Source organism: Plectropomus leopardus, chromosome 5 (assembly GCF_008729295.1).
Source record: "Plectropomus leopardus isolate mb chromosome 5, YSFRI_Pleo_2.0, whole genome shotgun sequence".
Lineage (NCBI taxonomy): Eukaryota > Metazoa > Chordata > Actinopteri > Perciformes > Serranidae > Plectropomus > Plectropomus leopardus.
The window spans coordinates 12487886-12513852 of NC_056467.1; the positions used below are offsets into that span (position 1 = coordinate 12487886).

The window sequence follows — 25967 nt, forward strand, 5'->3', positions numbered from 1 at the left end:
ACAAAAAGAATGATTTGAGTTTTATTATCAGTAAAACAGATTAAAACCCTAAAAATTACAACAATAACAATAATAACAAGAAAATGCATTTCCTGTGGAACATGCATGTGGATGCTTTAAGCTGAAATCTATTTAAAACCATGGCTGAAAATGCAGAAATGTATTGCAAATTGCCAGAAATATTTGAAAAACTGACAGAAATGAAAGCTGAACTGCTTTAAACTGAAGAAGCTACGACTTGAACCAAAAGACTGTCAAAGAAGAAGTTGATATAAACCAAAATGGTTTTAAAATAGACATTTTTAGTCCTTTCACACATAAAATGTAGAAAAAAATAACTGTCCACAAAGAGCACAACATTTTGACATTTGAATGGTTTATGTAGCTGAAATTATGCAGAAGTAGTGGGTGATCCAAGAAAGTACATGATAAGTACTACTGATTGTATTAGAAGGAGTATTAATAGTAGTAGTAGTAATAGCAGTAAAAGGGGTAGAACTAGTTGTCGTATTGCTACTACTAGTAGTAATAGCAGTAGCAGAAGTTGTAGTACAAATAGCAGTAGTAGAAATAGTAGTAGTGGTTGTTGTGGTAGTGTTAGAATATACAGCAGTATTTCTATGAGTTTTAGGACTACGAATAGTTGCAGTAGCAGCAGTGGCAGAAGTAGTTCTCGTAGTAGAAGTAGTAGAAATCTGAGGTCTTGGAGCAGATTTTAACAACGCTGTTTAAGACTGTCTTTTAGCGTGAGGCTGTGAAACAAGCATACAAATAAAAAACACGGTAGGCTCTTGATGAAAGACTAATTACAAACTGCAGAGGATGACGGGACTGATTGAAAAGGAATTTCAGATCCCTAAGTAATAACCTTCAGATGAAACTAAAGTGATGAACCACATGCTGGAAGATAAACTTAGATTTTAAGTTTATATCCAAACACACTCACCTTTCCTATAAACATATACAACGATGTGGAAGAAAATCTACATCGCCCCCAAAAAAACACTATGCACGAAAAAAAATTGTGGTGTACACATTCTTTACTATTTATTACAGATGAACAAAACATTATAACAGAATAAATTGGCAATTGTATTATTTACAAGGACAACCAGATATTGGAGCGATTTTGTACAATAAACTGCAGAGCCTGCAGGATATTAGCCAAGGTAAGCGATGGGAACTTTTACTTCTGAATACGTGATCAAATTAATTCAAAAGCACTTCAATTTCTGTCTGATTCAGTGGAAACCTGGATCTTACACCATAGTCACACATTCATGTGGACAGTAAGGTTAATTTTAATCTCCTGTTTCTTGGAGAACTGACATTAATATACTCAATAGACACAGTCCTTACAAATGCACTGCCAGACACATTTTTAATAAGGCAGATGATTACCTTACGTCCACTTCTTTTCTCCTTTTAATCCTTAGCAAGTCTGTTATCCGATATATCTCAAATGATCTCTTGGGTAGATTCATGCCACTTTCCTGTCCCTCTGCAGCCCCTTTAAATAATTTTCTGCTGCTGTATGAATGGTCACCTCATTAATTGCTGCTGACTGACTGAATTAATGGCTGTTGATGCTGCTGCAGCGGAGAGAAGTCAAAGGGTCTGCGGTTCTCAGTGTAGCCGTAGAGTTTCCGGAGGGCCACACGAGCCGCCTCTTCCTCGGCTGCTACAAGCGTCTCTCCTGGACCCTGAGCCAGAAGCTTCTTGTCGCTGCATTAACACACACAAATAAATGCAAAACAATAAGTATACTAGGCAGATCGTACACAAATTCTCTTTTAACTATCAAGGCCATTACAGGGTTCCTACAGCTTCAGGCAAATTCAATTTAATACTTTTAAAGTGTTATTTTAATGCCACTGACATAATTCAAGATTAATTTTACACCACAGATTTAAGAACAATTTTGCCAAAACATTTACTGTTACATATAACATTCAATTTTTGGTCCGGTGAAAAAACTAGATCTGGTTAGAAGTAGAAATATCTGGCATTTCTTGGTAAATTTTTATTACCAATTTAGTGTTTCTCACTCTGTATGTGGGATTATTCCACTGCTTAATTCCCATCATGAATCATTTAAAAAATATTCATGATGGGAATTAAGCAGTGGAATAACCCCACATACAGAGTGAGACACACAAAATTGGCAATAGAAGTGTACCAATAAATGCTACGTATAAAAAGATTTAAAAAGAAAGATTTGGTACTTTTTTTGTTTAAAAAAAAACAATTAAAAAAACAATTATTTTAAGGTGTTACAATGCCACTTCAGAAAAAGCAAATCATAAAATCCTGCTTCAAATGTCTGAGCATTTTTAAGACTTTTGAAAAAACGACTGAAGATATTTTAAAAGCGATTAAGGCCTTATTTTTGTATTCATGATTTAAATGCCTTTTAAGACTTAAGGATCTGCAGGAATGCTGCTGTTATGAGTGATCTGCACCTCACTCAAAACTCAAAAGCGTAACTTGCAATGTGTCTATGTTGGCTCGGACTCTAATCACTGTGATTTGGGTAACAGCATCCACGACAGCACACGTACCTGTACAAGCCCACAAAGTATAGCGGCAGGACGGTACTGGCTCCAGCAGACCTGATGAGGCGAGGTTCTGGCAATGGAACGTTCCTCTTAGTAAGCTCCTGCACCAATAGCCCCATGGGGTTGATAACTGTCCACATATCAAACAGGTCCTTCCCAATCAGCTGAGTGACCAGAAAATCCTGCAGAGAGAGAGGGAAAGAAGAACAAGAAAATGTTGTACAACTGTGAAAACAATAAAGCTAACTCAAAAGTCTCAATGCGGACAAATAACAGTAAATATTGAGTACCAATGAAACTCTGCAACGAGCATCTCACCCTGAGGAACAACCCAGTCTGCTCTGAACCGCTGCTCTCCTCAAGTGCTCCGATCACTGCCATGAATGTTGAATAAAGCACATCATCAGGAACAGGGCATTCTGCACTCATGGTTAGGTCCTCAATGCCGAGATTTTTTGCTACATAGGTCACAACTGCTGAACTGGTGAGGTGCCCTGTGATACTCTCCACCCCCTCACTTGGCAGGCTCGGGAAGCTGGCCCTGCACCAGTCGCTCAGGAAGCTTTTAGTGAAATCCGCTCCCTTTTTACTCAGCTGAATATTATCTTTCAGAACAAGAGCTGTGGCCTCAGAGCCCATGCCTAACGCCAGTCTCCTCTCTTGCTCCGCCTGCAGGTAACAGGGATTGACGAAGGCTGTTTTCAGGATCTCCAGGGAGAAGTTCTCATGGAGGCGCGTGCTGAAAGCCTGAACCTCGGCATGGTAATCCCAGTGAGGCTGCTGAGAGCTGAAAGAAAGTCAAAAATGGAGTTAACTCTGAAACCTGACCTCTTCTACAAAGTGATTGCAAACTGGGTCTTATATGATTGCAAGAAATAGTTTATAAAAAAAAGAAAGATAAAGACTCTCTTAAAGAAATTATAATCCAAATCAGCATAAGATACCTCACTCCTTCTATTTCACCAAATCAAACTACAAAGTCATTTTAAAATGATAAATATTATCATATTTAACCTTAAAATGTGTTTCTAATATAAAGATTCAACATTGATAAAATAACTGTGTTTTGCATGTTATTTAATGAAATGTTTTGGGAAAACATTTCAACATTGGATATCAAAAAAGGACTCTCAAGATCCCAATTTAGAATAGAATGATATCAAATCTGAAGTGTTAATGGAGGGTTAAAAAATGGAAACGATGTACAATAGCTTGATTATGACAAAACAATTTATCCACAGATTTAGATTAATCAAAACAGAAGCATTTTTTTTAACAAGAATTAAACTTGTCTGTATTGTGTGATTATTGTACCACTGATTTTTATAGAAAACATGGAAATACATAGAAAACATGCCTTCCAAACGGGGCATGTTTTCTGCAGACATTACGCCAATTATCATAGTCAGAAACTGTAGAAACAGCAAATATATTTGGAGTTTTTTAAATTTCCAGTAATCCTTAAACACATTATGTGGGACGATCACTTCCATCAGAACAAAATCAAAAAATTAAAAAAACAATTTTTAGCTTAAAATAGGGATACGCCATGAAAGCAACTTTATTCTACATGTTTCGTTTAAATTGTTTCCAAATACAAACCGTTTGCAGTGACTAACCAGCAGGTTTTTCTTTAATCTAAAGAATATCACCTTCAGCTTTTCACATTTAAACTTTAAAAGGGTACATTTTAAAAATCACTTTATGATAGAAAAGGATAATGCATTTCCCCAAAGTCACTAATCCAAGAGAAGATCAAAGAAAAAAACATTAGTAGCTTGTAGCTATACAATCACATCCCAGCCACCTCCCTCCTCCGATAAATAGAGAACAGTCCCTTACTAAACACGACGATCATTAGCTTTTGTACTATCAAGAGAAAATTGTCTTTGGTGATTACGGAGACAACTTCATGGTTCAAATGATTCTTAGATGAAAAATGATGATAAAATAAAAAGTATAAACTGGGCTAGAGAGGGGCAAGACTTTCCTTCACCTGTGCAAAGGAAGCATGAATGCTTCCTCACGTCCTGGGTTCACTTAAAAAAACAAACTGGAAACACTAACAACATGCTCGCAGCTAAACAAGTCCGCACTGACAACGTGTGTGATGTAATATTTTTTATACCTATCTTAATTATTCCGCTAGTTTAAACAGACCAACATATCCAACGTATCAATGGCCTTGAGATGCTCTCCAGTGAGCTCTTGTGCTAGCTAGCGTTAGCCTCACCGTGGCTTCGGTGGCGGAGGTCCCTCGAGCTTTAACTTCTTTGCCATGAGGTATGTGTACGCTCTCATCCATCGCTTCTTCTCTCTAACCTGAGATAATGATATGTTTCTGCTGACACGCTGACAGTGAATTCCTAATGTTAGCACACCACGATTTAGGATCAACCCGGACGCCATGTCGGCCACTGACAGCGGTGTGCAGCAGCTTAAACGGTCCGTGACAGAACAAGAAGCAACATCCGGCCAGCAGATTCGTTCCTAACGTGACGTAGTGCACTACAAAACTCTTAAAGGGCTCTGGTTCCGCTAGTCTGTCGCCATGGCAACGGTTTGTTGAACGTTGATGTGGCCTGAATACATGACAAAATGAAACTCAAGCGGTTCCTTCTCAGATATTATCCACCAGGTAATACGAATATTTGTATTTGTTATAATTGTAACATTAGTTGTTTTTTTTAAAAGACTAAGCCGCTGCTGTAGAGGAGTGTTTCTACTTTTGTTGGTTAACGTAGCGGAGGTCACCGCTGCGTAATTCAGTTTCCGTCCGCCGGCATAAGTGGCCTCACCTGGTTTAACGTTAATCCATTTTCTTTATTCAGGTATAATCCTGGAATACGAGAAAGGGGGATATTTGAGGACCAAATCGATCGACCTTTTGGATCTGACCCCAGAGTGCGTGAGTTGAAGCTATCCCATACTGTAAAAAATATCATTATTTTTTTTTACAGTGTGTAAGACTTTATATTTTAAAAGTGATTTTTTTTAAAGTTAGTTTTTTATTTTTAAGCTTTTCATCTTCAACCATATCTTCTTCTTGTTCTACTGAATATTTCTGAAAATTACTGTAATTATAATTATTATTTTATTTATAGTTTGTCCTATGTTATCACTCTTCAAATTATCCTTATATAATTTGAAGTTTAAAAATGTTTTTTTCCAACCATGCAGAACAAATCCAGATGAGCTGTTGGCAGAAATCAGGCTGTTGGAGCCTCTGATCAGGTCAGAGTCCCAGGCCGATCAGGTCAGACAGCTGATCCTTCGACTCCAGGAGAAACAGGGCCAACAGGACCACCACAGGTTCTGTTACTTCAAGGTCAGACACTGGATCATACATACATTACTGGTGAATAATAAATAAATCAACAGTACAAACATTTTTTGGCATATGTATTTTTTTTTCACATTGAGATCATTAATGGATTTTGTCCTCTGTAAGGCTGGTTTAATGTATGACACATAGGTGGTTGAAAACACATCGGATGATGGCAACATCAGCTGATTACAGTGATTTATTTTGATATTTGATATTATTTTATGATTTTTTTTATTTTTTATTTTTCTGATTTGTGATCTTTGTGAATGTAATGTAAATCTGTGTCAAACTGGGAGTTTGAGTTGCGATATCAGGCAATGCCCAAAATAGGCCCTAGAGGGCAGCAGTGAATAGGTTACTAAATCTTAAATTTACAGGCCTAGTAAGCAAGCCAACAGTCTAATCACATTATAACAACAATTGCTTCATGAGTGTCTCATTGCACACGGAATACACTTCATTTAATTGATAAGAAGACAAGGTTGGTTATCTGGCTGGAGGTCAGAGGATGAATGTTTTCGGTCTAAAACTGGGGAGACTGCAGTTCTGCATAAGGACAGAAAATCCTCTCATCACTGGTGGGCCAGGAGGAAGAGGATTTCCCATTAGATCAAAGTCAGAGTATTATATATGGGTATTACATGGGGAATCTTGAAGATGAATGAAGTAAATAAATGTATTCCCTTCAAGGTTATATTTTAAAATCTTTCTCTGCTCTTTTTGAAGGAGCTTAAGCCACACATACTGCCGCTGACAAACATTGCCTTTGACAAATCGGGGTCAAGGTAGGTTTGTCTGCACCACACAAAAGTCTTTGGAGTTCAGGAAAAGCTATGTATTCTTGTTTATTGTTTTTGTCTTTACCCTGTGTTACTCTGTAGGTTTATAACTGGGAGCTACGACAGGAAATGCAGAGTTTGGGACACAGCCTCGGGCACAGAGCTGCACACGCTGGAGGGTCACAGAAACGTGGTGTCTGCAGTTGCATTCAACAACCCCTATGGGTAATGAGCTGTTTCAGCAAAACTTTCATAGAGTCTTGCTCTATTTGACTGTGTTAATATTTATTTTGTTTATTTTTATCTTTCTGATACTTAGAGACAAGATTGCCACAGGCTCTTTTGATAAGACATGCAAACTGTGGTGTGCAGAGACGGGCAAATGTTTTCATACCTTTCGTGGACACACTGCAGAAATAGTATGTATGATAATTGTTTTAACTGAATTTTTTTCAATTTCGGTCTGTGTTTGGTAATGTTTTGCCTCATATACTGTAGGCTACTGCACATAGTCAGTATTTATGCAAATTTGCATGCTACCATTTATAGTTTCCAAAGCCAACTGAGCATATAAAATATGTAGTTAATGGTTGTCCTGGTATTTTTCTCGAGTAAAAATAGGTTAGCCAAAACTTTTTTGGCTCTGCAGCAGAATCCAGCACTAGTAACTGTAAAGGAGAGTTTTGTTTTGTGTAGGTGTGCCTGGCATTCAACCCCCAGAGTACGCTGGTGGCCACAGGCAGCATGGATGCTACTGCCAAGCTGTGGGATGTGGAGACTGGAGAGGAGGTGGCCACGTTGACTGTGAGTAATCTTCTCTTTACTCACTATATCCAAATGCCTCTCGTGATCTATTTTGTCTGGAAGCCAGTCTGGCATCTTTTCATTAAGAAAGTATTGATTCACTTTCATTCATTTTTAAAGTAATTATTCCTGAATTGAATATTGTTATCCCTGCTGATGGTTAGTGCCTTTTCTACCCCACATATCTACCCATGATCTGATGGCGAATAGAACCGTAGCTCTTTAATAAGGCCACTGATAACCCACTCTGAGGGGAGTAGCGAGCTTTCTTTGATGTGCAGACTGCACGTGGGTCTGTGGTGTGACTGGCTGGTTGGCTGGCTCTGTCCCAGTGAGAAGCAAATCTCTGCAGCTCTCTCTGTTCTCAGTACTTCACACCACAAAGAATCAATCATTCTGACAGCAGTCAATTGAGCATAGAATCTTAAGCGCGCGCTCATGATTATTTACTTCAAGAATTTAAGATTTTACTTTTAAAGGAATACTTCACCCATAAAATCACCAATTGTACATCAGTTACTCACCCCATTTTACATTGAATTCATGAAGAAAACAGTTTTTTTTTCATGAACACCTCCATGGTGAAACTGTGAAAATTCTCATTGAATTGGATTTAAGGGGGGCGACATTTAACAACAGCAAAACTATATCGAAACATCTGTTTACTAAATCTAATTAACTTATGCAGTATAATTTAAGTTATCCAATTGTATCCTTAATACTTCACAAACACATGCATTTTAGTTAAAACCTTGCAATTTCTAACACTTTAGGATACGAGTAGCACATCTGGGTAAGTGTGTGTGTTCAAACACACGTGTGTGCCTAGGTGCGCCACCCCTCTGTGTATGAGACTTTTTATGCAGAAGTGTTGTAAATAGTAAAGTTTTAATGAAAATACACATGTTTGGGAAGCACCAAGCACACAGCTTGATAAATAAGACTTTGCTACTGCATGAGTTGTGTGTGAGTTTGTGAACAGATGCTTTATATAGTTATGTAATTGTTAAACCCGGACCCCTTTTACTCCAATTAATCAAGAATTTTAAATTCTTTATTCACCATGGAGGCGTGTTAGAAAAGCAAAGTTTTCTTAATGAATTCAACGTAACACAGTGTAAGTGTTTGATATTCAGATGATGATCCTGTAAGGCTTAAGTCAGTATTTTATTTGAATGAATTACATTGTGTCTGATGTGCATTTTCATCCATAGCGGAAGAGACAGAGAAGATTTCTTTAAGAGAAAAGAAATGAGAGTGAGGGATTACGCTCTCTTTTTGATTTAATCCAGGGTCACACTGCAGAGGTCCTCTCTCTGTGCTTCAACTCAGCAGGAAATCAGCTCGTCACTGGCTCCTTTGACCACACCGTTGCTATATGGGATGTCGCTTCAGGAAGGTCTGACATCATCATTGTTATTGCAGTGTATGCACTGATTTCTGCATGAGTCTCATTAATGATACTCTACTATACATGCATGACACCTATGGATTCTGCATACACGAGTGTGCAACTGACTCATTGCTGCTTTTTCTGTTTTTTTTCAGACGTGTCCAGTCCCTGATTGGTCACACTGGGGAAATCAGCAATGTTCAGTTTAGCTGGGATTGCGCCCTCCTAGTGACAGGCTCCATAGACAAAACCTGCAAGGTAAACCAGCCTTGCAACTTGTGTGTGTGTGTGTGTGTGTGTGTGTGTGTGTGTGTGTGTGTGTGTGTGTGTGTGTGTGTGTGTGTGTTTCATTTCACTCTTCCAAATACAGTTATTTTGCCAAGAGGTCTCTTTACAGACTGGATTATATTAGAAAATGTTTGTTTTTTATTAAAGAAATTAAACCAATGCAAAACACAGTATATGAGATGGATGGCTCTTGTCATTCATATTCACCCTCCTGCATTTCCCACTCTCCACCCCCCCATCTGCTGTCTCTAAGGTCTCCACCATTTAAAGTAGAAAAATTGAATCCTAATATCTTAATTATGCCAAGATGAGTCATGCTCTGACGAATTATCCACCTCACTGCATTCCTCCAGGGAGATAGTTAAAGTAAAGCCAGTTAACACAGCTACCAGCTGCATGCAAGTATATTTTATGAGACTGTATTTGTGTTTGTTCACGTGTGTGTGTGTCCTAGTTTTTGTACTTATGTGTTTCCTGTCTGTGTCTTTGTTTAATTTAACCAATGAGGGTTTTGTGTTATGTGTGTGTATTTGCAGTTGTGGGACGCAGTCAGTGGGAAGTGTGTGGCCACCCTAGTTGGACACAAAGAAGAAGTTCTAGATGTGTGTTTTGATTTAAGTGGTCAGCTCATTGCTTCTGCTTCTGCTGATGGTGAGACTTATTTGCCTAAAGTTTACATTACTAGTGGAGATATATGTATATGTATATGTAAAATTACTACTAATACTGTGGTATGTAAGTTCATGTTATTAAAATTTCAGATTTTTACACATTTCAACTTTTACCTCACTCTCTCTAGCAATTGTATGTTGATTTAATCACATGTCTAACGTTAATTAAAAATTGCACCGAACAAAGAGGTTACTTAAAAAAAAAAGTTAACAAAACTCCCCTAAAATTCTACTGTCAAACAGCCGTTTTTGTGTATATTCTGGTTTCATTAGGTCCAAACATATTTGACATATAAAAAAGCACAGTGCATGTACCCTAACAATCCTTCCCATTTCTGCCTCTGACAGGTACAGCACGAGTGTTCAGTGCAACCACACATCAGTGTCTTGTGATGCTGGAGGGCCATAGAGGAGAGATCTCAAAGGTAAGTCATTGGACTATTGGGGCGCCTGGTGGCTCAGCGGCAGCGGCAGTTCCCCCTTCAGTTCAGGCTTCAGGCTGTTTTGTGCTTACTGTGTGACATGGTAAACTAACCTGGCAAGTAGGACAAAGGATTGTAGTGAAGCCTCTGTTGATCTGATTAATTGACTCTCTAGCTTCTAGACTACATGTTTTCCAGGTAGGTCACAATAAGAAATCCTGAGTGCCTGCTGTCATCCTTGTACCATGATTGAGCGTGGTCTGGCCTTGTCTTATTAGCCTTTGAACTCAATTCTAAATGTTGCACCTGTGACATTACACATCATCACACATCCTTGAAAAGAACATGCACTAGTATAACATTATCTGGCATTTCCTGAGTCCAACATACAGATATTCTTGAATAAGGTGTGTGGTCTTTTTGACCGTGCATTGACCTAGTACCTAATTGGGATTGACTTTACCCGTTAACTGCTTTCCAGGGGCCTTGATCTTCATCAGTGTGTGTCCTGCAGGTTTTGGCTCAGAGAGGTTCAGTGTATGAGGGGCTTAGAAGTTACCTGTATTTACTGAAACATCAGGCTGCCAGTAATAAGTAGGCTGGATGGGGGATTATTCGACGGGATTATGAGACTAATCTCTCCCTAACAGGGCACCTCTCCCCCTCTCCTCCATACTTCTTAACCATGACCAACTTTTATTTTCCACTGGCCTATCCCCCTATTTCAGTGTCTCGGTGACCGATTCCAAACTCCTCAATGCATATTTCTGTGTGGATTCTACATATTGCATTTCATGTCAGCAATTTTTCAAAACATTTTGTGTTTAAATGTTTTGTCACTGTTCCAATCTTAAACAACCCATTAGCTTTCTTCTTGCTCGTAACTCAGACCAGAATATTATTATAGAGGTAGTATTCCATAATGTAAAAAAAGATAGTATAGTATGTCATCAAAAATGTCATAAAAAGATCATACTATAGTATATCATGAAAAATGTCATAAAACTTTATAGTATAGTATGTCATCAAAAATATAAAAAAGTGATTCTGAAATACGTTGTCAAAAATGTTGTAAACAGTCATACTATGGTATGTCATAGAAAATGTCATACAAAGTCATTGTATAATATGTCACGGAAAAGTTCATTTAAAAAGTCATAGTAGTTTAATAGGATTTAAGTCTGAAGTTGGAGATTTCATTAATGACACACAATGAAACACATAAGCTTTAAAAAAAAGTGGAGGGAAAATCAACGATTCAGCTTCTGAAAAGGATAATGACTCCATCAGGCAGCTGTACCAAAGATCATGGTATCTTACGTTACATCCATCAACAGCACATTCAAAAATCAAGTAGTTTTACTGTGTAAAATGTTGAGTATACATGATTTTAAACTTCTGCAATGTGAACCCACTATTTATGAAATCAGGTTAGAATTAGTATGTTATGTGGAATTGGGACATTGGGCTTTAGTCTTGTTAATTTATACCTCTTCCTTGTCGTTTCCTGATGATTTTTACTCATCTGTGTTAATTTTAAACTGTTTTCTTTCCGTCACTGTTCCCTTCATGGCTTCCACTTTCATCTTCTTCCTCAGGTCTTCTATCTTTGCCAGCTCCTTCTCTCTTCACTTTCCATTTCCTGTCTGGGGTCACTACTTGGTGCTCAGTTTACAGTTTTAATAAAAACATTCTTTACTCTGATGGCCACTAGATCCAGGCTCATTTAATCATCGCTTCTTTGACCTCGCTATAGGAAAAGAAAACCATTCAGGGAACGATAAACCTCCTCTCTAACACAATCAGCGTCAGCCATGATTTTCATAAACTCTACTTGAAAGAATTATCACTGAGTAGTGCCACTGATGCCTTATCCCCTTAAGTATTTAAAAGTTGAATGGCCTATGTGAAATAATGTTGCTGATGTGGTAAACATGTTCTGAACTCACTCATTTTCTCCCACCTCTTTGTCATTTCGACCACTTCTGGCATAATCTCTTATTCAGCACTCTCTTTTTGCTTGCTCCATTGCCCATGTAGCGCACACGAGCACACACACACACACACACACACACACACACACACGTCTGAATAAGACTAACTCTCCTGCCTCTTTTGGTAGATCTGTTTCAGCCCCCAGGGCAGCAGGGTCCTAACTGCCAGCTCAGACAAGACAGCTCGTCTGTGGGATGTTCAGTCTGGAGTCTGCCTACAAGTCCTGGAGGGTCACACTGACGAGATCTTCTCCTGCGTCTTCAACTATGAAGGTGACACCATCATTACAGGTACGCACTAGCACACACTAACACGCACCACATCTGACAGCCACACAGACATTTGACAACCACGTACTGTTAAAATGTAGCCTCGGGCAGCAAATGTAATGCTCCTCGGCAGACGTCACAAATACTTAATTTCATATTTAGATGAAAAGCATGCAGCTGTGTCCGTCTGTGCAGCCACCTGCTTTTGTTGTGCTCTGCTGCAGGAAGCAAGGATAACACATGCCGGATCTGGTACTGACCCTTCCCTCGACCCATAACTGGCTCAGACAGGCTCATAATAATCAGTTTGACCTACTGTGTATCTTTCTGATTGTGGAATACCAACTAAAAAATCTAGTCCTGTAAAGGTGAAAGTCTGATTCACGACATCTGTGTAAGGTTAAAGTGCCATTGCAATTCATAGTTGCTTGATTATATAATTCTCTGTGATGTTCCTCCTGTTACTCAATCTGTTGAAAGTTTCACTTGTTCCCTGACTGTACTAACTTTGTACTGGTCTTTACCTGTAGACCTTCCATTTACTATGGAGTTCACAGTGTGGTACGTTTGCTCATGAAATGCCATCAAGTAGTTTAAAGTCTTCTATTGTGTTGGAATAGTTCAATATTTCGGGACAAATGTTTAGACAAAGCCAGGAGACAAAAGACAAAAGCTTAGTTTAGCATAAAGACTGGAGTTCCAAGACCCAAAATATGCCTACCAGCCCTGCTAAAGTTCTTAGCCTGCAACATAGTTACAGCACATAACCCCCCGTATGACCACAATTTGTTGTTTTTACATTTCTGTCTGTGTTGAGAATTAAAGGTTTTATGCAAGGATGAAATAATTGACAGATCCTAAGTCCTGCCCGGCTAGTTACTGTTGCTATGTCCGATAAGCTTAATAAAAGTAACATGGAGATACTGGTTATGATTAGGCGGGTGTTGCAGTGTTTTTGGGCGTCAAGAAGCGAACAGCATGTCTACAGTATGAGACAAAAGGATATATTCACAATGTTGTTTTTCTTACAGTAAAAAGTTAGTTGCTTTGGGACAGCACCTATCTTCACAGAGATGAAATAAACAATGTGCTTTCTTTCTTTCTTTCTTTTTCCTATCTATTTTATTGTGGTGTCTGGTGTGGATAAATGTGCTTCTAAACAGTGTTCAGTTGTCTTTATGAATGATCAATGGTGCTTGTATTTCACATCACAGAAATTTATTGATGTCAAAAGATAAATACATTCAGTTCTATCGTGACAGAGTTTACAGCTGAATTGTGTGCTTTTTTCCCAATGCTGATGTAACACTAGAGTACCACTAAGTATAGAAATAAACAGACCAAATTCACATACAAATTCAACATTACAAACCTTACTCTGTCTTCTCCTGACATAGTAAAAGCTAAAGAGAGCAGTCCACTACTCCAAGGTGCAGCAGTTCCAAATCTACAGTATATACAGTACAGCTATCCAAAATTCCCAAGTAACATGAACAAAATAACAGACTTACTCAAAACTGAATTTCAAGGTCACAACAGAGGTGGTATGTTGGCCAATGAACACAACAAAGATATGGGCATTTTGCTTCCTTTCAGCAAATTTGCACTTCTAAGTGGATATCAGAAGAAAGTGAGAGCTTTTTGTGGGCTTTCGTTTCAACAGCCTCTTTTAAAAGGTAGTTTTGATATTAAAGGTCTGAGCATGTTGAGTTGCAAGAAGGATTTAGACTGTTTTGTCTTTCTTCTATTTGTACTTTGCTTCATGTGTGTTCATGTGGAATAAATAAATAAACACAATTGGTTTGTGAGAATCTAAATATATATATTTATATAATCTGGAGCAGTTAAAACCTGCTGATTTTAATCTCTTGAATGCTAGTTCATTCCTTTCAGGAATGTCTTGCTCTCTGTTTTGCGTCTTACTAGACAGACGAATCTGAAAACAAAAACATGCTTTGATTAAAGGGAGACTGGTCCATTCATGGCTGTGAACAGACAAACTATGCAACTTCAATGGACAGAGTGAGGTGTATGAATTTTTTAAGTATGCTAATCACATAGTGCTCTCAGTTTGCATTAGGAGACACTTGTTGTGATAAGACAGAATCAGGCAAACGGTTGAGAACACGTAAGAAGTATGAGAGAATTAATTTGCAATATGAGACTACAGAGCCTTAAAGGGTCTCTAAAAGCCAATCAAACAGGCTGGACAGAGACCGGCCCTCCTCTTCCTCTTTCTCATGTAGCTTACAGTATTGGAGCACAGCTCTGAACAAGTCTGCAATCCGCCAAGCCTTCTGAGACATCAGATGAACCACCCTCTGGAACTGAAAAAAAAGACAAAAATAGTTTAGTATGTCATTAAAATGAAAAACAAACAAACAAACAAACAAAGCAAAGCACGTTGAAGAAAAAGCTGTAATATTACATGTTGAAAAAAAAAGGTCATTGTATAGTTTTTGAGTGTTTTGGTTGATGAGTGAGCACCTTTAAAGGCTTTATAAATCTGTGGAGGGAAACCATCTGGTCCACAAGCCTTTCCAGATGCTAAGGCACATATCACCTCTTCAGCTTCTTTACAAGTTAAATCCATATCACACTCTCTTCTTCAGACACACTTGGAAGTTTAATACGTTGAAAAAAGTAATTCATTTGGTCTTCCATGTCCAATGTTTTAGAGGTTTACAAGGATGAATAAAAGTAATTTTGGCAATTTCTGTGTCAGTATAATGTAAGCTCCCATCCTTATCCTTAGTTTAAGTAATGGATCTATTTGAAGATTTGTTACTTATAGGACTGGATAAGTACCTCCCTAATCTCCTGGCATATTCATATGCCTTGTGTTTTTGTTTAAATAATACCTTTTTGCATTTTGAGATAGGAGTGTATTTAGAGCAGTTCTTGTTCCTATAACTCTGTCCCAGTTAGCTTTGCACACATTACGTTTATGATCAGATTCAGCTTCCTGTAGCGCTACCTCAAGGCGTCTCCGTTCTTGTAGCCTTCTTTTCTTTTTTTAGTTGAACAGTATGATATAATTATGCCCCTTTAAGAAGCTTTAATTGTTTCCCATAACTTTGAGGGATCTGTATATTCATTATCATTCTCCAGGATAAACATGTTTAGTTCTCTTTTGGTCATAGAGCAGAAATCTTTTTAGGTATGTGCTTATTTTCTGATAACACCCATCATGGTCAATAGTTAAGAGTTGCCAAAAGAGCATGGTATAACTTATTCGCAGTTTTTGGAGTTTCTTTTTCACCAGCATGAAAGCCTTGTTTTTGGACTGAACTGCTTCACTGAGGTCGGGGAAAAGGTGTACTTTCTTAACTCTGAACCGGAGGTCTCTTTTCTCACGTGCCAGCTGCAGGACCTTCATTTTATCCTGGTAATTGAGGAACTTCACAATAATGGGTTGAGGATGGTTTGGTAGATCGGCCCTGTTACGCATGGCAATCCGGTTGCTCCTCTCCATGCAGAGCGGCTCTGGAAAGTTCTCCTTCCCGAGTAGATCAGGAATCAGGCACCGCAGGAAAGCCATCATATCAGCTACCTTGGATCCCTCTGGAACTCCCACGATATGCAGATTTGACTGTCTGCTCTTATTCTCCAGGTAGTCCTCCTTTAATTGTAGCAACACCGTATTTTTCTCCAACACCTGTATGCGTTTTAGCGCATCAGCCACATCGTCTTCAGTTTTACTCACTCTCTGTTGCATCTCAATAATTTTCTCTGCTAAGTTGTTCAAGTCAGTGCTAAGCTGATCAACTTTCCTTTTTATTCCATGCAGATTTGACAAGACCTCCTTTTTTACTGTCATCTATGGCACAGAGCATCTCTTTCATTGTATTGTCTCCAGCCATTGTTTGTCACTTGGTGAGACGCCACCAGCGTCATAAAGTTTCAGTGATTCCTTTCAGGATTTGATCCTCAGACTGATGTCAAATCTTCGAGTTATGTATTAGATTTCCTATTTCAAAAACCACATTTCAATGACAATTAAGTTCAATAATAGTTCAATACAACATAGACAGACAGGTCTTAGTGCAGAGCTCACCCATGCACGCCCTCCCATTCCATTTTTCATGTTTTTGATATAACTGTTGTGCCTACCTTTGCAATCCTCTTCTCTTTGGACTTCCTGAAGTAGAGTGCAGGAAGGCCGAGCTCAGAAGCGGCGATCCACTGCAGGGCCACTCTCAGCTCTGAGTCCACGCGCTCAGGTTCAAGGTCACAGTTGACCACCAAGAGCACCCTGAGGTTGCTACTGCCGCCTGCTGTCCTTGCTGAACTGCTCTCTGAAAAATCAAAGGTGACAGGAAAGCTCTACTGTTTTTGTTTTGTTTTTTTGTAAAATAAAGTGACTACAACTGCATTTTGTTGTGCAACCATCTGTTGTACAATGAACAATAAATATCCCTTTATTTTGTAGCAGGAGGGAATCCCTACATAACAAACCTTGAATGTTCACTATGCTGCCTACTCCATCAAAGCACTGTATTAATACACAGATATTTCATTATTTACTATGCTTGCCGGGGGAGCACAAGCCAACATGCCAAACCATTGCGTGTATTCATACAGCATGTTTAGCTTCAAAATAGCAGAAACATCCTGAACTCAGTTTTGCTTACAGATGATCTTTGTTGGAGTTGAAGTCATTAAACAAAGATGAACTTTGTGTAGAGACACTTCTGGAACTATGGGCTCTTTTCAATTATGGATGACCATATTTAATTCAGAAAGGAGAATTGCCTCGATTCAAGCACATCCATTTGAGGGATTCATCACAGACCCAGCGAATACTGTAGTCAAGTTACTCAACAGCTCTTTGTTAGTAGAGATGCTAAAGCTTTAGAGTGAATAATTCAGAAGTTCAAAACAATTAGATGACACGAGAATCCATCACCACACTTACCAGAGATATGCTCCTTTGTTCCTGCTAGATGTTCTTCCTCTGTCTCCCCACTGTGAGGAAAAAAACAATACCAACCTCAAATACAGTAACATACAGCATCACTTAAAGAAATAGTTCAACATGTTGAGAGATTATTCACCGTCTTACCAAGAGTTAGATCAAAAATTCTAATACTTTTAAGTCTGTACGAAAAACATGAAACTACCGCCAACGGCTGGTTAGCTTGTCTTAGCCTTAAGACTGGAAACAAGGGGAAACAGCTACACCGTCTCAGTCCAATGGTAACAAAATCTGCCAGCAACTTAAGTTCACCTATCAACAGTTCATATTTTGTTTGTTTAAATCATACTTAAAACTAAACTAAGTGCACAAACGACATTGTGGTTTCACAGGTAAATATGTGCCAAATATTTCACCTAACATTCAGCTAAAAAGTCAATCAGCATTCTGCTTTGGCAGTATCACAATGTACGAGGGAGATGTACTTAGAGATCCCGACAATATGATTTTCAATACTGTCAAAAAATATATGCTCTTCTTCCTGTTAAACTCAAATGAAGCGGCTGTACTGAGGATGTATTGTATGTAGCACACGTAACATGCCACCAGAGGTCTAAGGTGACAGACATAGCAACTGCCAGCTGTGGGGATAACGCTACAGGACTGTGAACAGCTGAACCACAACAGCAGAGAGAGACTGCAAGAAACACTGCATATTTTCACACCTAACTCTGTGGATTAACACTTTATTTCCACCAAAATTAAGAAGTAGTGATTGTTGGAACAGTGGACTAAACTAACAAAATAACAAGAAAAGCAGAAACGGTATTGATGAGTTTTATTTTGTCTCTGTTGAGTTTGAATTCAGGGTGAGTTAACAAGGAAATTAAGCTAGTGTCTTTGTCCAGTAAAAAAGAGAAACTTGGATTCAGAATGAGCATATATATATATTATATATATATATATATACAGGATATATGTTCACTGTTAATCTGAATGTGTTTCAAATGTTACAGTTGAGATACAGATAATGCAGCAGACTGGAGAGGCTTTTATGTCTATTAAAACAGACATTATTATCTGTGCTAGCTATGACATCAGTCACCAGTCATGTGCATGAGAATTAGTTTAGCAGCCTGTCACAGTAACATGACACCTGATTGCTGTGCAGGTGAGAAAATGAGGAAAAGCAATATCCTATCTAAAACTCTTCTGTCTCATTAGAAAAATGTCATTACGGGTATAAGAGAAACATATTAATGAGAAATATTTCTGCACCAGCCTGTGACAGTTACCTGATTACTGTGCTCTGAGTGGGCACATCAGAAAAAGCATCGAGGTCTGCCAGGCCTACGCTGGATGCGCTGCTGGTTCCGTTCCTGTTAACCAATGACAACAACAACAACAACAACAACAAAAAAAAACAGATAGTGTCCTTTGCATGTTGTCTCAAGACATCCGACATGATTGCTGACATGTGAAGAGAACAATAACCAGGAGCAGCGATGCAGGTCATGTTGTTCATTAGCTGGTGATTAACATATAAATAGCAGCTGCAGCAGAGTCAGAGCTCAAGGTGGGAGAGCTGGTGAGTTTTGTCCGGCAGCAAGCCTGTCTGTATATGAGGATGAGGAGATTTGGAGGCAGTTTAGGCGGGTAGGGTGGACAGGCAGGACTGGCAGCCATGCCCTTGTGTCACAACATGGATCAGGGAATGAGGTGGAGTTAAAGTAAGCAGATAGATGGAAAGTTGCAAGGAGCAGTGTGTGTTATGGTGGTGCAGACAACTACTACTGCAGTTAATTAAGCAAAAGGTAAATATCTGATATCACTGCCACAATTAACAGCTTCCCCTCTCTTATCCACTGAAATAAATGCATTTAAATATGCAGTTTATAATGGTCCATAATCACAGCATATGAGGTTGTTTTTTTTAGGGCAAAGTAAAAACAGGGCTCTTTCTACTTTTATTTTAAGCCCAGGTCAGTGACTCAAAGTTGAAAAAGTTGGTGTAGTTGGCTAAAACAAATGAGAATTTGATGAAGCAAAGAAAATGGTTTAGCAAATGTTCGCAACTAGAGGCCTTTGATGTGAGAGGTCACTGCCCTGTAGCACTGCAGCCAACTACTGCAGGTAGTTGTGCGTGGGGTACAGGCAGGGTCTCGCTCTGTATGCAAGCTATGGAGAGGGCTTTGTAGAGTGAGCTCTCTGCCATACATCGCCTCAGCAGGCGTGGATATTGCAGCAGCAGGGAGTAAATTGGCACTGGCACAGGAGAGCACAAGTGTCAGCAGCAATGGGCCAATGAGAGTGGGGTGAGGGTGGGAGCAGCAGCGTTTGGAGCAGTATCACGGAGCAACGGTTACTGACCCCTCGCTCAGCTGGATAAAACTACTGGTCTCCTCGTGGGGGTCATCCTCTGGGGTTATATGGGACCAGCTCCCCATGCTCTCTTCACTGCTAGCACTCATAGAACGCTTGTCGCTCTTCACTACTGCAGCCACCGCCACAGCTGGCCTGTCCCTCTCACTGCTGGGGAGAGCAAACCACAAGATGGTGGGAGTGACCATCGAATAGTTGTGCACAATGTCTGCTGCAATGTGTGGTTACTGCGAGTGTTTTTCTGTGGTGCTCTTCTGTTCATAATTCATTTAACATTTTTAACTTAAAATGCATTTTAAGGAGTAAAGGCAGCATTGTGACAGTTTCAGCTCTGAAAGATACAGAACAGTAGGCAAATTGGTGAATCAAAGGATAGCGAAGGAGCCGCTCTACTCTCGTTATAATTGTCTAGTACTCGTTGCCTTTGTTGGTTGGATTGGTTCGGTTTAGGCAAGAGGAGAAGGACTGGTTAGAGTTAGGGTAAAGCCTGATTTATGCATGAGCACATTACACTTTCGCAGAGTGACGCCAGAATTGCCGTATTTTCAACCAAAAAAAGTCTTTACACTTTTCTTTTATATTGGGCACATACGTCATGGACACTGTAATATTTTGTTAGGCAATATGATTGGTAGCGTTACTATCATCACTATGGATATGTTTTTTTCTTAAGCCACACTTACTCTGAACTGCATTTACAGTCCACAGAATTGGTGGTCTGTCAGCAGCAGCTTCTGCAGCTGAGAGGACAGAGGCTGGCACATCATACATAGTATATGGGCCGGACAAACTGCCTTCACCTTTGGCAGAAATTTACTGGACTAAAATATTTTATGTGCCAGCGCCATGAAAAGAAATCAACAATGTTTGTATTTACTGATTCCTAGCACACCATGGCGAGTGAGGGCAGTCTGGCACTTGCAGAGTGGAGGCTGATTAGTTAATGAAAATATGGATGACATTAAGCTAAAAACACGTAGACAGCAGGATATCTGTGTGATTTTAAACAGATTTTAAACAGTTGAAACTTCACTAAATGCAACAGAAATAGGTATAGGTTACCATGGAGACAAGTGATATCTTTTGCTGAAGGATAAATTGAAAACATAGCGCTGCTCTTTTTTTCTGTCGTGCAACACTCTTCAAAATTGTCACGTGCTCAAGCATAAATCAGCCTTAAAAATGTCAGGGTAAGCCAGTCAGACGCAGGTTCAGGGTTAGTAAGGCACAGTAAGGCCAGTCATTCTTTCACTGTCCAAGGAAAGGCAAATTTGCATACAGTAGAGTAACTTCATACAAAAGGCAAGACTTTGGAACTTGAGATAACTGCACTATATAAAACAGAAGCCAATTCATTTCAGTATCAGTACTGCATCAGCAAACTGTGCTCCCCGGCGACACTGTTGGATTTTCAGTGTTTCTGCAGAAACTGATTAAATTAAGTCATAATCAGATGATTGAGGGCTGCCATCCTTGACAATACCAGAGGGAAATCAGGTTTTATTGACTAGGCGAGTGATTGAGTTCCATTTTTACACAAGGGACAAACAGATGCACTCCACTTGTTCCTGGATTACATGTATTGTAAAGTGAAGAGGAGCGTGTCTTGTGACTCTCCTGAGGCACCAGAGCCTTTCAGCTGTTTTCCTCTCATTCACTATTGAACAAGTCTTACTTTGAGGATCTTAGTGTTTTTAAAACACACAGTAATAGTATATATAGTAATATTATATTTCCCTTCCCTCTGTATGCCTATCTTGCACAACTTATGCATTTTCAGCTGGTTCATTTTGTTCCAGGCTGAGATGCACTATGAACTGCTCCAGTCCTCATTACCCCCAGAATACACACTAAAATGTCTCCTTGGAGAGTGTACGCTCACCTGCTTTCTCCAAAAGGCCATGCAGACAATTTGAGTTTTTAGAATTAGAGTTATTTTGCAACCTTGCCTGTCTTGCTAAAATGTCTTGTTTGAATTAAACATAAAAGACCGACCATGTCTTATATCTATTAATCAGAAAGACCCCAAATGACTCAATATAAACACCATTCTTCAGCTAACTCGCTGCCAAACAACTTCTCTCAAGCAAGCTTTAACCTGACGTGATACCTGAATTCTCTGCTATTTTAGTTGTGTCAATGTACTCTAAACACCAATTGAGTGTGTTGTGGTTTTAGTGGGTTAGCCAAATGTGAGTGCAGCTTGTACTGATCAAGGTGAGTCAAACAGCCCTGTGGTGGATAAAAGATGAAGCCACTAAAAGCTTTCTGCACACACAGTTCATCACCCAGACAGCCTGAGTCACCGCCTAGCCAAAGGTTTGTCAAACCTCACACACTGCTAAAATAGATCGCCTTTTCACAGTGAATAGTTCATCTGTGTACCTGCTACTCTTTGATCAGAAAATCTCTAAAAACAGCTTGGAGGGCCTGGGATTCATTTGTTTATAACTTTCTTAGAGAGCTTTTTATGTTCACCTTAAGGAAAACCATGTGATTCTTCATTGCTCTTGTCAGGCAGATTAATCTCTACTTTTCACATCTAAACTTTGATGTTTCTGGTACTGAGCTACAAAACACTTTCTGCCTAAGGGAGGGGTCTGATTCTCACACAGAAGTACTGTGAGTAGTGTACTACCTGCTGCTGCTGGCCGTAGCTCTCTCTGTACGTTTGGTAGCTGACACATCTTGGGATGCCTCTTGAGGTTCTTCTCCTGTCCTTTCAGGATTTAAATGAGTCTCCTCATCCTTCTGATCTCCTTCAATGTGGATCAGCGGCACATCTCTGGGGCCCCTCAAGCGGGATGCACTGCTGTCGCTAGTCCCAGACCCTACGCCACTACCAGTTTGCTCCTGGCTGGACCTACTCCGACTACAGCTTAGATGGGATTGTTTGAACCCCCTCCTCCTTTCAACAACAGGCATGTGCGGCTGTGGGAGCGACCCAGATGCACCCCCAGCTACATCTTGCTGGCCCCCCAAGGCAGACTTGCCAATATCTACAATATCAGCTGCCAGGCGATTGGCAAACTGCTGCACATGGGGCTGGGAGTCTCCTGCAGCCTCAAGTTCTATACTGTCCTCTGGATCGGCAATGATTTTGTTCTTTCTCATCAATGACTCAATGGAGCTCGACCAGGTTTCATGAATCAGCATATCCGTAATCTGGTCAGTCTTACCCCTTTGGTAGAGGCAGGAGTCTGACTTACACAGTCCTGTGGCTGAAACTGAGTTGGTGGGGAAGATATTTAATGTGTCTCCATGCACATTGCGGGCAAATCCATCAAAAGAGTTGGCTTTAATGGGTGAGTTGACAGTCAGTCGCGAGTCTGAGGAGCGCCGGTCAGGGACAGACGACTGCCGTATACAGAATGGAGTTCTAGGAGAAGGGGGGAAGAGGCTGTTGCTCCACTCTTTGGTCTTAGCGATGCCATACTCTCTGTTTTCTTTGTCCATGTCCTGAAGCATAAACCTGTAGAACTCCTCTGTGATGCTCTCTGTGCTTGACTGTTTGGACAGGCAGGACGAGGTCCTGACATTAAGGTGACCATTTTTCTTCGATGCAGCCTGTTGTACAGCTGCAGTCAGAATGCTGCTGGCATTTTTCCCTGCGTAGTAGTCCAACAGAAGGTCAAAGCCCCTGCCCTCGGTCTCCATTTGGTTTACCATAAACCGTGAGAACTCATCTGTGATGCTCTCACAGCTAGACTGCTTAGAGATCGAGCTACCACGGCTCAAGTTCTGACCTAACCGGCTGCCAAGGCCCAGGGTGTTGGGTGTGCCTGAGGGGTCTGCGTCTTCTTCTGGAATACTCTCATAACTAGATGCCTTCCCACGGCTCCACCTCTCACACTGCAACCTGCTGCGTGGCTGGCCTGCTTTGGAGGTATCCACCACGTTAAGCTCGGGACAGTTCATGATCCTGGCCGTGACTTCAGAGGCAAAGAGGGCAAATGGGTCCTGTGGTTCATCTAGGTTAACTGATTCGTCCACCACACGGTTCACAAGCCGCTCCATCAGCTCAGGTTGCTCCTCTGTTTTCCTCTTGATCTCACTCAGGCGTGGCGCCCGATGTTTCTTGGAGGCAGCGTTGCTGCCCTGAGCCTCTTTCCTCCTGAGCACTGTACGGCAAGCAGGAATCAAGTAGGCTTCTGGCCCTTCAGGTGACGTCCCTTTAAGGGAACAGAACCATGGCTGTTTCCCAGTGTTGTTTTCCAGGCAGATAGCTGCCAGTTCTGTGGCCATAGACACCACTGTAGCAGCCAAATCATCAGCATAGCAAGTAATAGGTGTCCTGGACTCTGAATCCATTCTCCAAGAGAGCAGAGAACTGCAAGAGTTGAGGGAGGACTGGGGTGTGAGGGAGGACTGGGGCGTGAGAGAGGACTGTCTACTGTCACCGCCAGTCACTCGCCGTCCTCTCCTGTCTGTGCTATGAACTTGGATTTCACTCAAAGGTTCTCTGATGGCACCACTGCCCTGCTGGATCTGCTGGTGGTCGGAGGAGTCTTTGGCAGGCAAAGAGTTGGATATCGATTGACTCTGTCTGCATGGCTGCTGCTGTTGCTCTCTGCTGTGCGTTGTTGAGGAAGATGCAATGAGATCACTTTCCTCAAGCACATATTTCTCCTTCAGCCCAGGAACCATGGTAAACTTATCTGTGCAATGTAGTATGCTGCTGTGGCTCTCACTATTAGTGGACTGGCCATGGCCAACTAAGCACTGTAATTGACTTAATGGATCCCTGCTCTCTTTGGTGGTAGCACGCTCCCTAGCACAAGTATCACCTTCTTGAGTCTCTAATGACCCTTGGTCATATACAGAGATGTGACTGATTTTCTTTTGTGTCAGACAAAGGATATCAAAGAGCAAATTATTAACACTGTCCTGCAGAAACACCTGAAGGCCTGGCGCATCTTTTCCAGTACCCTCCAGTTCTTTTTTCTTTTTTGCTTTCTCTAAAGCATGCTTGAATAGGCTGTCTGCCACCTCATTTATCAAGTCATCCACCTCTCTTTCATCCATGTAGGATTTTTTTGGACAAGTAATGCCATCTACTATCTTGTTATGCGTGGTCTCCAGTAAGTGGGCTACACTCCTGTAGCCTTGCGGCTGAGCCAACACCTCAGCTGCTTCCCTGTGTAGGACCTCAGCAATGTTGGCACGAAACGCTTCAACACTGGTACCTTCTGCCACGCTGCAGTGCAGTGTGATGGCTGCAGAGGCTTCGGCAGCAGACATCAGACCACGGGATGCTGTGCAGACTTCGGCTGAATCGACGTCAGAATCTGCACATTCCCCTGACTCCTCTGTTAGCTCCACAGCTGCTACAGCACCAGCTACCTGAGCCATGCCACATATAGCTGACTGGAAGGAGTAGTTGCCTCTCTCCTCTGGTTCTGCCATCTCCTCCTCTGTGTCTTCCTCTGAGGCTGATTCCATAGTGAGCTGTTCTGTCAGCTGTGGGTTGGTAATGGTGCCGATGACACTGGCAGCACAGGCCAAAGCAACCTCCACATGTTTGGATGGGCATCCTCCATTGTGGTGGGGGATGTGCGCCTGTGTCCCATTCTCTGGTGTCTCTCTGGCTTTGACAGCGGTGTCCTGGTCAGGCACATGAGACACCTGGTTCTCTGGCCACTCTGTGGCCCCTTCAGAACTGTCTGGACTTTGAACAATAACAATCTTGGGGAGTTCAAAAGAGCAGGTGCGCTGTTGGGAAGGCTCTTTGGTCTTTGAGCGACCTGTAGCAGTGGAGGGACAACTAGAGAGGGAGACGCTAACAGCAGCCTCAGAGACAAAGGAGGTTTCATCTTGAGAGAGGCGTATGAAGGCATCTTGCAGTACTGACTCAGCCAGATTGGTGGCATAGTGACCAGCCGATTCCTTCGTATGGAGGCTTGCTCGTTGACTCCCTTCCCTTTTCACCTCAGCATCCTCCCTGTTTTGATTATGTCCCCTCTGACATGCAAGTCTGACACAGTGCTTTTGCGCAGCCTCCACCAAGCTCTCTGCCAGGTCACCACTCTCTGGTTCTGTGAAGAGACCAAGAAAAAAAAGGCAGAAAGGGGATGAAACATGTCCTCAATGATTAAAAAGCAGCTCCATCAGTTTCCAAAGTGTCACAGTAAAAGCAGAAAATTATCCTGTTTTACCCTTC

General features: G+C 40.8%; 3 protein-coding genes across 3 annotated transcripts in view; 1 reads left to right on the forward strand and 2 right to left on the reverse strand.

The window, feature by feature from the left end:
- Positions 1-1022: 1022 nt before the first annotated feature.
- Positions 1023-5008, reverse strand: mrpl44 (mitochondrial ribosomal protein L44). The gene is made up of 4 exons (XM_042486818.1): positions 4792-5008; positions 2877-3345; positions 2562-2740; positions 1023-1725 (listed from the first exon to the last, which is right to left on the reverse strand). The coding sequence occupies exons 1-4, from the start codon at positions 4965-4967 to the stop codon at positions 1551-1553; spliced, it is 999 nt and encodes a 332-aa protein (XP_042342752.1). The 5' UTR covers positions 4968-5008; the 3' UTR covers positions 1023-1550.
- Positions 5009-5156: 148 nt separating this feature from the next.
- On the forward strand, positions 5157-12886 carry daw1 (dynein assembly factor with WDR repeat domains 1). Its single transcript, XM_042487252.1, has 13 exons — positions 5157-5196; positions 5390-5462; positions 5739-5886; positions 6613-6671; positions 6768-6890; positions 6985-7084; positions 7362-7469; positions 8762-8868; positions 9018-9120; positions 9687-9801; positions 10170-10246; positions 12366-12528; positions 12732-12886. Exons 1-13 carry the CDS (start codon positions 5157-5159, stop codon positions 12764-12766), a joined length of 1251 nt encoding a protein of 416 aa, XP_042343186.1. The 3' UTR covers positions 12767-12886.
- A 774-nt stretch (positions 12887-13660) lies between these two features.
- LOC121942772 (SPHK1 interactor, AKAP domain containing) overlaps positions 13661-25967 on the reverse strand; it is a 37262-nt gene continuing 24955 nt past the window's right edge. The window contains exons 7-12 of the mRNA XM_042486022.1: positions 22446-25842; positions 19796-19957; positions 18721-18804; positions 17426-17475; positions 16621-16805; positions 13661-14834 (exon numbers count right to left, since the gene is read on the reverse strand). Coding sequence (XP_042341956.1) covers positions 14682-14834; positions 16621-16805; positions 17426-17475; positions 18721-18804; positions 19796-19957; positions 22446-25842 — 4031 coding nt within the window. The 3' untranslated portion in view covers positions 13661-14681. The remainder of the gene's footprint in view (positions 14835-16620; positions 16806-17425; positions 17476-18720; positions 18805-19795; positions 19958-22445; positions 25843-25967) is intronic.